General features: G+C 35.3%; 1 protein-coding gene across 6 annotated transcripts in view; it reads right to left on the bottom strand.

The window, feature by feature from the left end:
• Positions 1 to 16,694, bottom strand: part of LOC117656007 (ubiquitin-conjugating enzyme E2 E1) — a 71,412-nt gene extending 54,718 nt beyond the window's left edge. Inside the window, exons 1-3 of one of the 6 annotated variants that reach the window (XM_034403943.3) lie at positions 16,541 to 16,694; positions 15,021 to 15,109; positions 14,008 to 14,058 (exon numbers count right to left, since the gene is read on the bottom strand). In XM_034403943.3, coding sequence (XP_034259834.1) covers positions 14,008 to 14,058; positions 15,021 to 15,061 — 92 coding nt within the window. In that variant the 5' untranslated portion in view covers positions 15,062 to 15,109; positions 16,541 to 16,694. Of the gene's footprint in view, positions 1 to 14,007; positions 14,059 to 15,020; positions 15,203 to 16,377 lie in introns of all 6 variants that reach the window. The other 5 variants (XM_034403941.3, XM_087892567.1, XM_034403940.2 and 2 more) reach the window with 5 other exon arrangements.
• Between the last annotated feature and the right edge of the window lie 687 nt (positions 16,695 to 17,381).

Raw genomic sequence — 17,381 nt, forward strand, 5'->3', positions numbered from 1 at the left:
TTGTAAACATATTATCTATATGTTTCTTCCTGCTACCCCAGGCAAGTACACATTATATATGATAAATTACAAAATATATCATCCACATTCAGCGTGTCCAACAGTGTCAAGAAAATTGTCCCAAACTGTCTTTGTCCCTCTTCCTTAATAAGTGAAAGAAAGAAAGAAAGAAAGAAAGAAAGAAAGAAAGAAAGAAAGAAAGAAAGAAAGAAAGAAAGAAAAAAACAAAACAAAATCAGTTTGGTCTAGTGGTTAAGGTACCAGGCTAGAAAGCCAGAGACTGTGAATTCAAGCCATGCCTTAGCCATGAAAACCAAGCCGGGTGACCTATAGCCAGTTACTTTCTCTAAACTCAATCCACCTCACAGGGTTGTTATGGGGACAAAAAGAGAAAGGTGTGTTATTGTGTGTATGTTTTTGTGTATTGGATATGTTTGCCACCTTGAGGCATTTATAAAAATAAAGGCGGGGAGGAATGAATGAATGAATGAAGGAAGGAAGGAAGGAAGGAAGGAAGGAAGGAAGGAAGGAAGGAAGGAATTACCCACTCTAAACAGTAGCAGTAGCATGCTTGGTAAGGAAAACTAATTTTCATATACAATTTCATAGACATTAGAAATCATATGCACACTCTACTGTAAATAAATTTGATAAATCTCTCCTCTTGCCTGACAATAAAAATGTGTTCAGTGGTCTTCTTTCTGTTTATTTTTATTTTCAGGCAGATGGGAACACTTCAAAGCAAAACAGTGGACAACAGTTACCATTTCTATTTTCCAAAACTGACTAGGCCCACAGGTGGTACATAGCCCTCCAGAAAATAAAGGTAGTAAGTAGATGAAGACCAGCATTTTGCACTAAAACACTTCTGACCGAAATGCTCCCCGTTCGGACCGGCTCGGGCGAGTAGGTAGCGATGGCAGTGGGCAGTTCGGAGAACCGATAGCAAAAATCCCTTCCCCCACAGCCTCCAGCTTGTTTACCTTCGCTCTTCGGACTGAATCCTGAGCCGCTGGTTGCAACGCCTGCCTTGCTTCGCTTGTTGTAATCCCTGCAATCCACTGCATCAGCAAGCAACTGAATCTCCCTGCCTGCAATCAAGCTCATTGGTGAGCAGCTCTATCTGCCTGCTTGCCTGCCTGTAAGTTTTTTTCCCCCTTTGGGAGCTTTAAAAAAAATAGTTAATTGTGGTTTTTTTTAGTTGTTCTTTTTTTAGACCTAGCCATTTAAAGTTTAGGAAGTTTTAAATTTAGCTGCTTTTATATAAAAATAAAATAAAATAATATTTGTGCAGCTTTCTGAGATTTTATGTGTTTCTGTAGTGTTTCACTCTAACTATACAAACACACAAAATCTCACAAAGCTGTATGTGGAATTTTGTGTGTGTGAAGTGTGAAAGTTGGTTTTTTGGGCTTTTTGTGCTTGTGTGAGGTTCCTGCTTGTTGCAGAGGCCATTTTGGGTCTAGCACAGCTGCTTTTACATTGTGGATGAGCCAGTTGTGTTGTGTTGTGTTGTGTTTTGTAGGTTAAAAAAGGGCAAAGAAATGATGTCGACTTGGCCCCGCCCACCTGACCAACAAGCCACGCCTACCAAGTCACCTGACCAACAAGCCCCGTCCACTAATTAAGCCACACTCACAGAACCGGTAGCGAAAATTTTTAGATTTCACCCCTGGGCCATACCCCTGCTATACATTTAATTTAAAAATAATTTAAAATAAAAGATTAATAGTGAAAGAAATATATATACATTAGAAGAATATAAAGTGGAAAGTTTTCCCCCCAAAAGAACTTTGAAGTACCTTTTGGGGTAGTTGCCCAATATAATTTTTCATTTGACAGATAGGAGAAATAGAGTCTTATCTATAACAAAGATGACTATACTATATTTAGGTACTCTTGCAGGGTATATTACAGGTGGTAGAATTAGCCTTGGCTGATGTCAAAAAACTAATCATAGTTGGTCCAAACTAGTACTTAAATGGGAGAAATCCCATGGTTCTACTAAGGAAGCCAAAAATTTCCAAGAACATTGGCAAGCTATTTCTACTTGCTGCCAAGAAAACTACATGGTCATATCCATTTAGAAACCAGAAATCTTTACAACTTAGAGCTAAGAGCAGGAAGTTATGTAAACAGACTGAATGGTCAGAACTGAACACATGTTACTCAGGTTAGACATGAGAAAATGGTACAAGTTGGGGTCTTGCCTCTTAATACATCATATATGCAGGCCAAACCAAACCAATCTCAAAACATTAATCTTAATAAGATAAGCATGAGTTTATTTTATTTCATAATACTATAATTTCCTGTCAACATCATATTTAATGGGCTATCTTAATAATAGCAAATGGCAAAACATTTTTTATAAAATAGAAAATTATGACAATTCTTTGCTTCCAACTTCTAACTCTCTCTTCTATGAATTACTGGGAATAAAGACAACTGAAAAAGCAAACAGTCTTTCAATGAACTGGATTATTTCATCAACTGTAATATGTGGAGGAGGGAAACTGGAAAGAACACTCAATGGAGCTAATATAATAGAAATACAGAGAAAGAAAATGATAAAAATTAAATGCAAATCTCTGACACAATATTCTGCATGCTACTAGACTTTTGGGCCCATCATCTGTCCTGACTACATTCTGACTTGTTTTTCCTTTACAGCAATATCACATATGTGAAGCAATGAATAGTGGCAAAAATACAAATTGCTCAAGTAGATGGCTTAAAAATACATGATTCACTCAGAAGCAGAATTTGATGTAAATACATGAATCTTTATATAGCACCAATTCACAAGTAATCAATTTAATAATAGTAAAACTAGAAAACAATTAAAACGTTCTCTCAAAGAAGAAGCAGTAACCACAAACTGAAAGTGCAAAAGAGAGACCTAAATATCTAAACAGAAGTGAGTAAGCATAAAGTGTTTCATAAGAGGGGTTTTCAGATCTAAAATAAAACTCTTCACTTTTCTAGATCAATGTTTATCTTAGATGATCTCAAACCATTAGATTTGAATAACAAAAGCATTTATAGCCCAGAAACAAAAAAGCTTTTGGATCAGTGAAAAGCTCAAGTAAAGCCAGGGTCTAAGAAACTGAGCAAGGTTTCAAGCAAATAGTTGTTATATACAAAAACCACTTAGCAAGAAATAGAAAATTGAATATAAATACAATCCATAATTATTATTTTTTACGCAAAACACAATTTAGGGTAATAAAGACAGTGTAGGAAATTTCTGTTTTAAATTTGATTTTTTACTTCACTGTGAAAGTAAAAACCTATTTCCATCTCTGAAGTTTATCACTTACCAAGATTTTTTTAATATTATTACCTGTAAAAGTCTATGATTTAAATAGCACGAAAGAAAAGAAATAAATTATGGGAGTTCTAAATATTTACTGTGTATATGGAATAAACTAAAGTATTTGTTTTACCCTTGAATTTTAGAAAAGACAAGGAATAAGCAGTCCTCATATATCCTGTTAATTAAACAGATCACAAACAAGTCAATAAATTAATTGTATACGTTTTAAGATTATACTTATGGCTATATCAATTTTAGTGTCCTTTTGAGCTGATCTATTTCTAATCAATTAAAACAAATTATTCTTTCTCCCTATATTGAAAAGCATTAATTTAGGATTACTTGGAATATGATATACCTTCTGTATATTAGTTTTCTTATCAGAAAATAGTTTTTAAAACATATTTAGAGTATAGATAAGCATCATGTGCAGATTTCTAAAAACAAGCTACCCACTAATCTTCAAAACAATTAGATTTCAAAATTTAATAATTATGTTTCTGTGTTTATTAGCCTGGACCTCAAACATATCTTTTTTCCCCACAAAAATAATACTAATATCCATGAGGGAGATTTTTTTCTTCTTCTAGAATCTCTCTGTAAAATGTCTTTTCATTTTTATTATAGTAGAATCTTTCCTATCATGGGAATTACACACACACACACACACACACACACACACACACACACACACACACATATCTTAGAAAAATTACTTTCCTGCAATCAAGAATCCCCAATTTTCTGTGAGACTTTATAGCCAGCACTATTTACACTCCACATTTTTAAAAATCAAAGCACAATTATATGTACATGGTTTATATTCTTCTATAATAGAAATGGGAACTTAAGTAAGACATCATTCACATCTTTTAAACCAGAGTTAAATCTTGGTAGTTTTTAACCATAATAAAGGTGGGATACAAACAATCAAACAAATAGGTAAATAGCTATTCCTCAGTTCTTGTCACCAACTGTTAATACTTCTGTGTTCTTTTTCTAATCAATCCAATGTATTTATAGTTATGAAGTTCCAATTTAGAAGAGCTACATCTTTGAATTTCAATACCAAGAAGTGTAGCATTATATGCGGATTGCATAAAATTGCAGAGGGACTCTCTCAGGCTTTTTCTTCTAGCTTCAGAAAGGCAACTATGATTGCCTTCCATCTGTGACTTCCTAATCTCAAGGTGAGATTCACCTTGAGATTAGGAGTAATTACATTACTCTTTCTGAAAGAAAGACGTCATGGGAGTGGTAATAGTTTGAACAGCAGCTGAGGAAATCACAGCACAGTACTAAAAATTATTCCTACTTTTATACAATAGAGGCCCAATGAACACTAGTCATGTTCAGCTCCTGGTGACTATATAGGAATGTTGTTTTGATTTTCTTTGATTTTCTTTGATTTTCTTTCTTTCTTTCTTTCTTTCTTTCTTTCTTTCTTTCTTTCTTTCTTTCTTTCTTTCTTTCTTTCTTTCTTTTTGGCAACAGTGTGAGTTGCTTTCCCAGTGCTTTTTCCCAGGTTATTTTGTTTTTTACTTTCCAGTCAGCCTACACCACCTCTTTTGCTGCGGGTTTCCATTCAAATACTACTATCTAGGTCTGAGCCTGCTCAACCTCAGTGTCAATTGGCTGAACAGCCATTGCATCCTGCTGAGACAAAATAATAAAATTTCTTCTAGTTCTGTAAAATAACTTAGATATGATTTATAGCAATAGAATTGTTTATTAACAGCTCCCATAATTTTTCAAACATTTAGATAAATTAGCAAAGTTAGATATGTGAAAGTACTATTTAGACATGACTACACTTGCATAAAGCTACATGTGTAAAGGTTTTTTTATACTGAAAAATATGTAAATATGTTATCAGAAATGTATACAATATGCACCTATTTTTGAAAAATCAGCAAGTCACAAAGATAGCTAAATAATATTAAACAATATTTATACAGTTCAAACCCTACTTCTTGATCAAAATATTTGGATTAAATCAAATTATTGGCCTTTTTAGCTTTGTGTATTACATATTCTGTAGCACCTCTTTCTGAGCCCTGTTTTCAATTTTTTTTTAAATGGACAAGATTTCGGTGTATAACTTGAGGCTATTAGTGTAAAAAGCATCTGAGCTACAACATCCGCTTAGAGAAAATGCAGCTTCTGATTTAATCGTGGTAGAATCTCAAACTTCCAACTTTCTGGTTATCGACAAAAGTCGAATATTATATTACTCATATTTCCAAATATTAAAGGCAAAGTAGTAAGATGACAGGTGAAAAAAGACAAATTTTAATATTACATTTATGTAATTGTCAAGTCTATACAACACTACTACCTGAAGTGATTATTGAAATATTTTAAAACAATATTTGAGCTAGAAAACAAGACAGACATCATGTAGCTAATTGTATCCATTGGCTAAATTTTCTATCATCAGAACTAACATTTATCTGTTTTTCTCTCAATATTTCTGTTCCCAAAATAGTTGGAAATCCAGGGAAGACAGATACGTGTTCATCAAATGTAGCCCTTGTGATTATCTGAATTTGAAAGTAATAATTCAGAACCACAATAAAACAAGTTGTAACAAGACACAAATACATAAACTATTAACTATATTCATCCCTCCAATGTATTTTCAAGCATAACTTGTGCTAAAATGGTGGCTTTCCTTGCAGTAAGTATAACCTGAAGGATGAAGAATGTATACAAATTGAAAATGGTAATACCAAGTGTATAATATAGTATTATAGCAAGTGGTTATTTTAGTGTATAGTACTAAAGGGTGCTATATGCCATTTAGTATATAGAAAAATTCACAATTATCAGGTATTATATAATAGGCAACTTTCAATTTGCCTATTATTAGGCAAATTAGGAAAAAAATCACTATGGAATGTATAATATATATCATAATCTTACATGCACGCCAAAATCCCTAAAACATTCTTTCCTGCAATTATCTTTTTTTTAAATTGTAATACAGCAGATTGTTTTTTCCTTTAGGACAGCAGTTCTCAACCTGGGGATTGCGACCCCTTTGGGGGTCGAACGGCCATTTCACAGGGGTCGCCAAAGTTCTCTCTCGCCCCCCCTCCCACGTCTTCACTCACCCTAACCCTCTGCCTCTGTTGGATCGCCGGTCGCTTACCCTGCCCACTCCCAATCTATTGCTGCCTCCTGAGTCCCAGCTGATGGCTAGAGGGAAACAAACCATTTAAATTCTTGCTGCGGGGCTTCAAAGAGCCGCCCTACAGCTGATCAATGTTAAAAGAAAACAAATGAGAAGACCGGTGCCTGCAAAAATAGAAAAAAACAGCCCCTTTCAGCTTCAGTATAGGTTAATTACCATAAGTTGATTTGATCAGCCTCGGACTCTCAGCTGATTTGCTCTCAGCTGTTTTGCGGAGGACTCTGTTGCTAGCTGCAAAGAGAGGAGCAAATTTTTCCCCCCTAGCTATGCTGAAAAATGAAACTGAAAGTAAAGCAGGGTCTTTACTGCAACGTGACAAAATGAGGTAGAGAGAGATTTCTTTTTCTTTTTCCTCACCAAAAAAGGTAGGTGCAAAACTGTAAACAATGGGAAATTTAGGGCAAAAGAGGAGAATCAAGATTTTAAAACACAAAAGAAAAAAAGCTCTATTTAACTAGGGAATTGTAATAATTGAGATACTATTAATTGTATATTGTGTTGAAAGCAGAAATGGTTAAGTTGTGGTTTGGAGGAATATATGGGGGAAATTATTTGGTTTATTATTATTGGTAAATATAATTAATTGATTTGTAAGAAATTGGATTGCTTGGAAATAATTGGAATATTCATGTTCATATTGATTGATATAAGATAGTTATATAACTAATTGTTTTATATTAAAATGTTGAATTTGTATTAAACAACTGTATTACATAATTACATAATTAACCAATGTGAGGATGGATATAAAAACAGATGACAATGGGAAGAGGTATAATATAAAATAGAAGGGAAAAATTGAATTTGATTAAGATTAGAGAGGACGATGAAGGGTAATATTGGTTTTTTAAAAAATAGATGAGGAATAAATATGGCAAAAAGGAAATATAGAAATTGTAAATTTAATTGGAATGACTAAACACTGTTTAAATTTGTGAACCGACAAATACTCTGTTCAAAGAAAATACATTGTATGTTTGTATGTGTGTTTCTAATTATTGCTATTTATTGCTATTTGTTCTTTTTTATTCTTTAAAGTTTAACAATTCATTCTTTATCTTAATATCTTTATATTTGTTTGGGGTTGGCTTTCTTCATTTCATCTTTTTTATTGTACAGCAATCTTTCTCCTCAAATCTACCACCTCTCTCTTTTCTTTCCTTTTTACTTTCTTTCCCCCCCCCTTCTTCTCCTTCCTACTTCCTCTTCCTTTCTCCTTCTCCTCCTCTCTTACCCTCACTCCTACTCTAATTTCCCTTGCCTTCCTTCATCCCTCTCTATTGCTGTATCCTTTTATGCATATGGACTACTCAGAAGGCTGAAAAAGTTATTTTTGACTGGTCCTCGCACTTTTGACCAATCCTCGAATTTATGACTGCCTCACATTTTACGTTTTTGCCCTATCTTGTCACCATGGTGAAGAGAAGCTGTTGTGAAATGAGTGACACGGTTGTTAAGAATGCTACAATGGGCATGATGACCAGTCATAAGTGCGAAGACCGGTCAAAAGTGAGAGGACCTGTCAGAAATGATTTTTTTCAGCCCTCTGGTTAGTCCTTTTGTGCACATGGACTACTCAGAGGGCTGAAAAAGTTATTTTTGACTGGTCCTCGCACTTTTGATCAGTCCTCGAATTTACGACTGTCCTCACATTTTACGTTTTTTGCCCTATCTTATCACCATGGTGAAGAGAAGCAGTTGTGAAATGAGTGACATGGTTGTTAGGAATGCTGCACGGGCATAAATGTGAGGATGGTCAAAAGTGCGAGGATCTGTCAGAAATGACTTTTTTCAGCCCTCTGAGTAGTCTCTATACACATAGCCATGGCCACCCGGTCACATGACCAGCTAGCCACGCCCACCCAGTCATATGACCTCAAAGCCATGCCCACAAAATAAGCCACGCCCACAGAACTGATAGTAAAAAATTTTAGAACCCACCCCTGGTTGGGAGTCACCACAACATGAGGAACTGTATTAATGGGTCGCAGCATTAGGAAGGTTGAGAACCACTGCTTTAGGAAAATAGAAACCACTAAAGAATATATATAGCACCAATGAATTTAACAAGGTTCTTGTCACTTTTTAATCTGAAGATACATGCAACTATATGAAAGTGCTAAGATGTGAAATGACTAAACACTTTTATGAAGAGAATATAACAGAATAACAGAGTGGGAAAGAACCTTGGAGACCTTCTAGTCCAATCCCCTGCTCAAGCAGGAGAACCTATACTATTTCAGATAAATGATTGTCCAATTTCTTCTTAAAAACCTCCAGTGTTGAAGCACCCACAACTTCTAAAGGCAAGTTGTTCCACTGATCAATTGTTCTCACTGTCATATAATCTGATGATACAATACACTGTGAAGATTTTAAATATAACTGTGCTTTGAAATGTTCAATACTAATGGCACAACGTAGAAAATAATTTTATCTGTATATGTATATGTACATGTATATTATTTAGAGACTTATTGAAAAACCGCTTCTCTAATTGTATTAGACAAATTTGTGTTTATAATAAATGATTTGACAGATAAATTGGTAAAATCAAAGTAATTTAGGCTTCCATATCCATATGAATTTGGAATGTATATTAATTGTTTGTTCTAGAGGTTATGTAAATATTTTCAATTAATATGCATTGATAAAGTGATGTATATATCACATCATCCCTAATAAAACTCTCCAAAATACTGCAATCATGAAATGAACTTGACTACCATAAATCTCATTTTCTAGCTAACAAAGGAATAAAACCAAAATTCTCATTCTACCTGAAGAATTAGAGTGTTCCTGTATTATGTATGTTGAATTAGAAAACAGCTCACTAGCTACCAATGAAAACATAATTCATATATGATTTCCAGAAAAAACTATATTGTCAACTCTTAAAACATGGATTTCCACATGCTTCTACTTCCAGTAGACTATCTATAAGTGTTTAAAAATATCTGGCTTTGGGACTGGATTAATTCTAATGTGAAGTACAGTTCAATACTGATTTTCTGCAGTGTCCATGGAAGGAATTGATTCAGTGGTGTCTATAGGACACAGGTGTCAAACTTGCAGCGTCATGTTGCCATCACGTGATGTGATGTATTGTGACGTTTTTTCCCTTCGCAGAGCTGGGGTGAGCGCGGCCTGTTTTGCATGATGCATCCGGCCCATGGGCCACCAGTTTGACACCCCTGCTATAGGACATGAAGTCAGATGAGGAAAATAGGATCACACCAATATGACACAAACCTCTTATGACAGCACACACACATAAGAAAGGGATGAAGTGTGAAAAAAAAAATAGACTTTAGTTATTTTAATGAAATTTCATCATTTCCATCTCTATATTTACAAGTTGGAAGATTCTATGCATGCCTTTGTGTTTATTAATTCCTGACAGAACATTAAATCTTAAGAAAATATATATTTATTATTTTTAAGTAAAAGATTTATAGCTTTTTTACGTAAAAATAAAAAAACATATCACTAATATATATAAAGAATCTTCTTAAACTGAAAAAAAAATCATGAAAGGGAATATATTCCCAGGTCAAAGGGAATAAATGTTAGCTTTATTTATGTTTTTTGACCCCTATTTTATTATTAGCATTTCCTGATGAAACAATGTTGGTACTATTCATAAAAATCTGGAAAACAGCTAGAAAAGATTTGGTTTTTATTCAGGTAGACATTACACTTTCCAATGTATCAGTCTTCTTGATTGGGCTATAGAGTTCTTTTATCAAAGTTATTAAATCAAGAACTTTAGATAGACTCATAAATAGGCCTTAAGAAAAAACCCTCTTCACTTGCTTTGTTTCTTCACTTGCTTTATTCATTACTTTTCTGGAACAAACATTCAGGTAGTCCTTGACTTACTTAATGACCATTTAATGACCATTTGAAGTTACAACAGCACTGAAAAAAGTGATTTATAATTATTTTTCAGACTTATGACCATTGCAGCATTCCCCCCTGGTCACATGATTTATATTTGGATGCTTGATAACTGACTTACATTTATGGCTGTTGCAATTTCTCACTTAGCAACATAAATTTTGGCCTAAATTTTGGTTATAAGTTGAGGACTACCTATATTTACACAACTCTCAAATTCCATGTTAATGAACATTTAAGCATACATGTATTGTAATTCCACATATATAGTATTATTTCTTTATAGCTAAATATAAGCCATTGCATATGAAACCATTTTAAAATTCATAAATTGACAAGAGAAATGTAAATCACCCTTTCATGGAAAGACTTTTACGTTCTAAGTTAAAAAATTGAAGTGTGCAAGGTGAACATAGCTTCTCCATATTAATGAAAGTTTGTATTTAAATTAATCAAATACCATTTTTTTTAAAAAAGATACTGCTTTTGTCAATACTACAAGATTATACACAAACCTTCTTTATAGAAACCTATTTTTTCTTCTATTGTTTTTTGAAGGTTAATGAAAGCCTAGTGGGCGCCTGGATTTGCTATTCAGATATCAGTTTTTTGATACATACTTGTTGTTCAATATGTTGCACAGAAATAGTTATGTACACATGTCAGAGTAGTATCGACAGTTTCTACCAGTAGTTTTTATTTACATGGTCAATAAAGAAAAGCTCTTGGTCAACATCTGGTCATTTTCAAGCCAAGATTCAAACCAAGACAATAAAATGAGGTGAAACTTGATCACTTGAAAAGTATTACCATATGAAAGGAAAGAGTTGCCACCAAGATTACTAACAGGTATAGAGCAAAGGACAATGAAGATGGTCACATGTAATAAAGGAGGAGATACAAGAGAAAGCTGTTATGAAAAAAAAAACCAGTCCAAAATAGCTATAAAGCACCATTTCACCACAAAACTTTAATTTTAGTTATAATTTTCTAAGCATCACATTTGAACACAAATTTCTTACAAATCAAGGACTGAGATTCTATTCAAAGCACCTTATAGTCAATGATCATTTTTATAAGAATTACTTAAATCTTTTTCAATTTACCCCGAAGACTTAGTACATTACTAATCACTACATTGTTAGGAAGCTGCCAGTCAGACAAGGAGAGCTCAAGTGGGAATTAGACTTGAGTCCAAGAGACCTAGTGGTAATCCCCCTGCCCTATAACTTTCATGGGTCCTTATCTATATGTTCCCAAGAAAAGGCAGGTAGTCTGGGGTCATTCCTGTATTATATGCAGGATACGATAAGTAATTCATCTGAACTCTACATTTGTGAACTTAATTGTGCCTGACAATTAACTTATACTACACATATTCACATGAAGCTGGCAAATCTTAGTTTTTCAAGCACAATCTACACAAAATATAAGTAAATTGTCATTGACAGTGTTCAACCTTGGCCTGAAGGCAATGATTGAATAATTAAAAAAAGAAAGTTAGAACAATATGTTGGCAGACTTCTTAAAGAAAAAAGGATATCTGAAAAATAAAGCAATTGCCTCTGTCACCATTAATAACAAGAATACCAAGACATCTCTGCTTACCAAGTGGAATTGAATGAAATAGTTTTCACCTAAAAACAGTATTTACCAACTTGCCATCTTTGTGCTTTCCTATCAATGCAAGTCTCAAGTCTTCAAAACCCCTGGACAAGGACCATGAACTACCTTGAAGCCTAGGATTTACAATATTTAAATTTTATTTATTTATTTATTTATTCATTCATTTATTTATTTAATTATAGCAATTTATACAGACACCTCTATCACAACTGTACTTCTACTACTCATATGTTAAGTAGAAACCAAAGCTTTTCCAACTCATAAAGAAAGCAACTTGAGAATTGATAAGTTGTGGTGGAGGATGCAGAGACAATAGAAATAGCCTTGATAGCTTGATGCCTATGTTACATAAGAACAATAATTTTAACATTGTCAGCCTATACATTAGGTAGCAGTATCCACATTACTTTTACAAATGGTATTTAAATCAGTTGTTGTATTTCTTGTGCCAATCCTTTTAACATGACATCTGTGCTGACTAGAACACTTATTCTGATGAAAATTGTTCTATATATTTATACAAAAAAGAATTTTAATATGTTCAATGCAAAAAAGAACACTTTCTGTATTAAACTACACTTTATCAAAACTCAAGAACTTTATCAGAAAACAACATTAATGCTAGATGTATTGTTTTTCTTATTCTTTTGAACAATTATGAGTATAAATCACAACTAATCTTCCTTGATGTGAAAATTAACCTTTAACTTTTTAAAAAAAATCCACAATAATCTACATTTTTATCTACCTATATAATCATAAATACAAAACTCTTATGATCCCTAGATTGACTGCAGCATAATCCAATCTCTGTCCCTCAAATGTCTTGAGCAAAACAAGTATATTTCATGTGTCTTAAAATTTATGAATCCTAAAAAAAGGATCCACATTTACTAACACTATATTTTGCCAAAATAGAGATGTGAAAGTGACTAGATTCAAACACGAGCTGTTTAAAAAGAGTTAACTATTGAAAGTGTCCCATGATAATCTGAGTACAAATGATTCAAAAACTGTGGCCTGGAAAGAGAAAGAAAATGGTTCAATACTGGATGCAGAGTATAGACGATGTTTACAATCACCATAAATTAAAATGGTGTGTAGTTTCCATAGCATGACAGCCCTCATTGATTAGAGAAATATTTTCTCTTCTTCTGCCAGAGTGGGATAGTCATGAAATCTACTCACCCTTCTCTTCAGAACAAAAGATTTTACTACTTCCTAACTAAATGCAAGGAGTTAAAAACATTAAGAGATAGCAGACACTTTCCAAAACTGTTTAAATCTTTTAAAAGACAGCTCAGAGCTGGTTTATAAAAGACAACATACCCCAAGATATGCTATTTACAGATTATACAGGGATTTAAGGTACAAAACTGACTACCTTAAAATTACACTACTGTAACACACATTATTATTGTGCACAGAGATAGAAAGGGTATTTCCTCTTTATTCCCAAATCTCAGTAACAACAATATTAAAAATATTTATGAAAGTAAAAGACAGAAAGTAACAAAAAGGAAATGTGCTCTATATGCAAATGTGCTTTATATGCAATTTTTCATAACAAAATTCACATCTGAACTCACATCCTGAATTTCAAAGTTCATAAAGAACCATTTTACACAGTCCAACTCTTCAAAAAAGTTTTTTGGTGCTGGTGTTCAGAACCAAAAATAGTATTTTTGAAAATCCTCTATATAGCAATGTGATTGAGCACTGTGACCTCAAATTCTTTTAATGATAAATAATAATATGAGATGTGATGCCTTTGTACTCTGCCTTTCCCTGCTAACCCACAACCAGCACAAATTGGATGAAAGTTGGAAATATAATATAATGCCATCAGATGACATTTCTTACTTAAACATTAACAACAGGACATGGGAGAAAATATAGGATGGCATTGTAATTTCCACACTTGTAATATATAATTCAGGTTAAAAAGAGAAGTATCAATACATACCTGCAGTTGGGAGGTGGATCTAAGGTGATATCAGCCAATTCCTTTTGAATCCTATGACAATAAAGAACAAAGGTTCGCATTATTTTGTGGAGTTAGTTTGAACTGCTTTTTAGTTTCCCTATTAACAGAATTGAAAGAAAATTGCATAGATTTACAAAACAGGAGCCAGTCAACATTTCCTGATATTTCCTAATCAATATTTTTATCACTTAAATTAAAAACAGTAGACAAAGAGGCACAAAATATTCCTTCTTTTCCTTCCCCAAACAAGACACAGATCTATTCTTCTCTATATAAATTCCTAAAGAAAATCTGCTTCTTTTATTTTTATTGTTTCTGTTGTCATAATAATAATAGAAACAAGATACAGAGAACTAGCTCTATTAGGCAACTTGGTTGAAAATTCTGCTTCAAATTCCACTCAAAGAGCAAACATATATAAGGATCATAACCATGAAAGTGTACAATATAAATATTTGCAGTTGTAATTGACATTGACAAGTCTTGTCAATGAAGCAGGGCATATTTTCCATGAAAGCATGTATTGAATTCAAATTGATTTGAAAAATATAATTTGTTAATTGAAGTGCAGATTATAATAAAAAGCAGAATTCCCCTTTTATAAAAAACAAATTAGCTTAAAGCAGTTATCAAACATAAAAAAACCTTTACATTCCTTATGTGAAGACTATTGTTATAATCTACATATTTGGATAGGTGAAGAAATGTAATGTCTTCCTCAGGGTTATGTACTAAGTTAGCAGCAAGGCAGGAATTTACAGTCTTCGTTTCAAGTCACATGCTTTCAACTTTTCTCACTGTCAATATCAGTAATATAGACAAATGCCAAGAGGAAAGTTATCAGGAAAATAATGCACCTTTAAAGGAAAGGCAATTTTGATTTGGAAAAGTTATTATCTTTCACAAAGAGGAGTGAAACAGGGATATTGAAAAGAGTAAAACCACATTTTAAAAGGCAGGAGATAAAGGTTATAGATAAAAGACCATCTCACCTTTTTGCGCTGGTGGAAAGGAGCTTGGAATTTTTACTCATGTTGACTTTACTTTCTTTCTTCTTAGGTGTGTTTGTCTCTTTCTCAGTCTGTTGGTTGGAGGATGAAGATGAAGAAGAGCTGGTGCTAGCCCTTGAATCGTCATCCGACATAGCTCCCCCCCACTATAGCTCCACCCAAACCTGGAGAAGAAATACCACAAGGAACAGGGAGGGAAACTGAGAATTACTAATAAGCTGCATGTGTGTGTGTGTGTGTGCGCGCGCGCGCGTGCATGTGTGTATGTGACTGACTGACTGTCTCTATAGGTACAAGTCTCAAGATTCTAACTCTTGGGAAACATTTTCTTTTCCCATTTCAGGGATTGGATTAAAAGAGGAAAAAGAAGTAATCCTTCCCCCCTCTTCTGCTTCAAGAACATTTAATGCTCCTTCCATCTCTAGAAAGGAGGGAGGGGAGAAAGAAAATGAGGTTGACATAGGTCAGAGGGAGGAAGGGAAGGGAGGAAGGAAGGGGAAACTGAGTCTAAATAATTTCCTTAAAGTCTCCTCCTGCAATTTTTTTAATGAAATTTACCAAGACCCCTCTCCCAAATATTCACTCCCAAGACACAGGTACATGGCGAAGACACTATCAACAGTAATTCACTTCTTATTAAGCATAAGAAAATGTTGCTGAGAAAGCAGGGGAATCCTTATTTACAAGCTTAGGCAGAAAGAAGAATTTCCCATTTGGGAAGAGGACTGTAGTAAGAAAGGCTGATCAAAAGTAAAGGTAATAGGATGATAATTTAAGAGATAAGAAAGGAAACTTGGAACCCCAAGAGAACATAATACTTCTCAGGAAGTGTATTATCAATGACTACTAATTTAGAGTGGAGGGAGGATTGATCAGAAAAGAGGTATGTGTGGGGGAGGGAGATTTGTAGCTTTCGCCCACCATTTGTGTGTTAAAGGCGACTGGAATTTCTAAAGGCGTGTGTAGGGGTATTTGGGTATCTACAATTTAAAAAGCTTCTCCAACGGGACTCCCTGCCCGCAGATCTTTTCACTGTCTGCTGAAACCCCCTCCCATTTCCTGCTGCCCGCTTCTCAATCCGGAGACCCCCTTCTTTCACTTCAGCCCTCTCCCCCTCCAATTTCCCCCCCCCTCTCCAACCCATCTTTCGCCTCCATTCACAAGCAGGACATTGGGGGGGGGAGAGTAGTGGTGAGCTGCACATCGAGGCACCCCTCTTGCCACTGCCGGCCTCTTGTGGCTCAGTCGAAGGGCCAGCTGTGCTGGGGGCGATATCTGACAGCCCCAGAAAGGATCACCCCAAATCCTTTCCTTCCTCCATTCCCCCGATCTCCTTTACCAATCCACATCGTTCTCCCATCTCTCACATTCCCCGGTCAACCACAAAGCCCCACCGGCTCGCTTTCCCTCGTCTTCCCCTCAGAGCTTGTCCGGACCAAGCCGTGACCCAGGAAAAGGGAGCTGTGTCTGATCGTGGCGATGGGGGTGCCCATTCCCCATACCTCTCCCTTTGTGTCTGGCTGCTCCTCCTCGGTGCGGCTGGGCCTGGCCACTCGTGTGTCTCTCGCAGGGAGAGAAGCGGAAGTGCTGCAACAGCAACTATTAAACAGGCAATGGCTTCCCTGCCTGGCTCAGCCCCCCCTCCCCCCTTCCCCCCCCCCGCCAAGCAGGGAGGGCATCCAGCCAACCGGTGCCACACATAGTACTACACACACACACACACGAACGTACACACAAGCACACAAACACGCGTACTACTTATCAATGGGCAGGGGTCAATATCTAAAGAGGCACCCACTGCCCCATCCCAAGAGTGTTTCTCCTGGGACATGGTTCTGCACCCTGCACCCTGAAGATTTTTAGATGAGCATCGAGAAAAAGGGGATACTACCACCATCCCCATGATTGTGAGGTGAATCTCCCCTTGCCTCGAGCAAACGGGTAACACTTCACACTTTGACAGGCCACTCTTCAGAGGACTATATAATAGTGATAATGACAACAGCGGTATGAATGACACAATGAGAAATGTCACTTTAAAAGGAGACCTGTCTGACAGGGAAGGCAAGCAGAGGCCCCCACCCCACACTTACATTCCTAACAGCTGGGATTCTCTCCCCCCCCCTTTACCTGTAAGAATTTAGGAACAGTAAAACTTGGGGGGAGAAGGAAGTATCCAAGTAACACACAATATTGGAAAGAGTCAGATTTTTAAATTACTTTCTTTCACAGGCAGTTCCTCCCTGCCCCCTGCTTTGCAGGCAATAGGTCTATTCTCCAACTATCTTCTCCAGGAATTTGACTTACACAAATTTCTGTTTTTCTATACCTGTATCATTTGGA

The sequence above is a fragment of the Pantherophis guttatus genome, chromosome 4 (assembly GCF_059756535.1).
Source record: "Pantherophis guttatus breed Tessera chromosome 4, ASM5975653v1, whole genome shotgun sequence".
NCBI lineage: Eukaryota > Metazoa > Chordata > Lepidosauria > Squamata > Colubridae > Pantherophis > Pantherophis guttatus.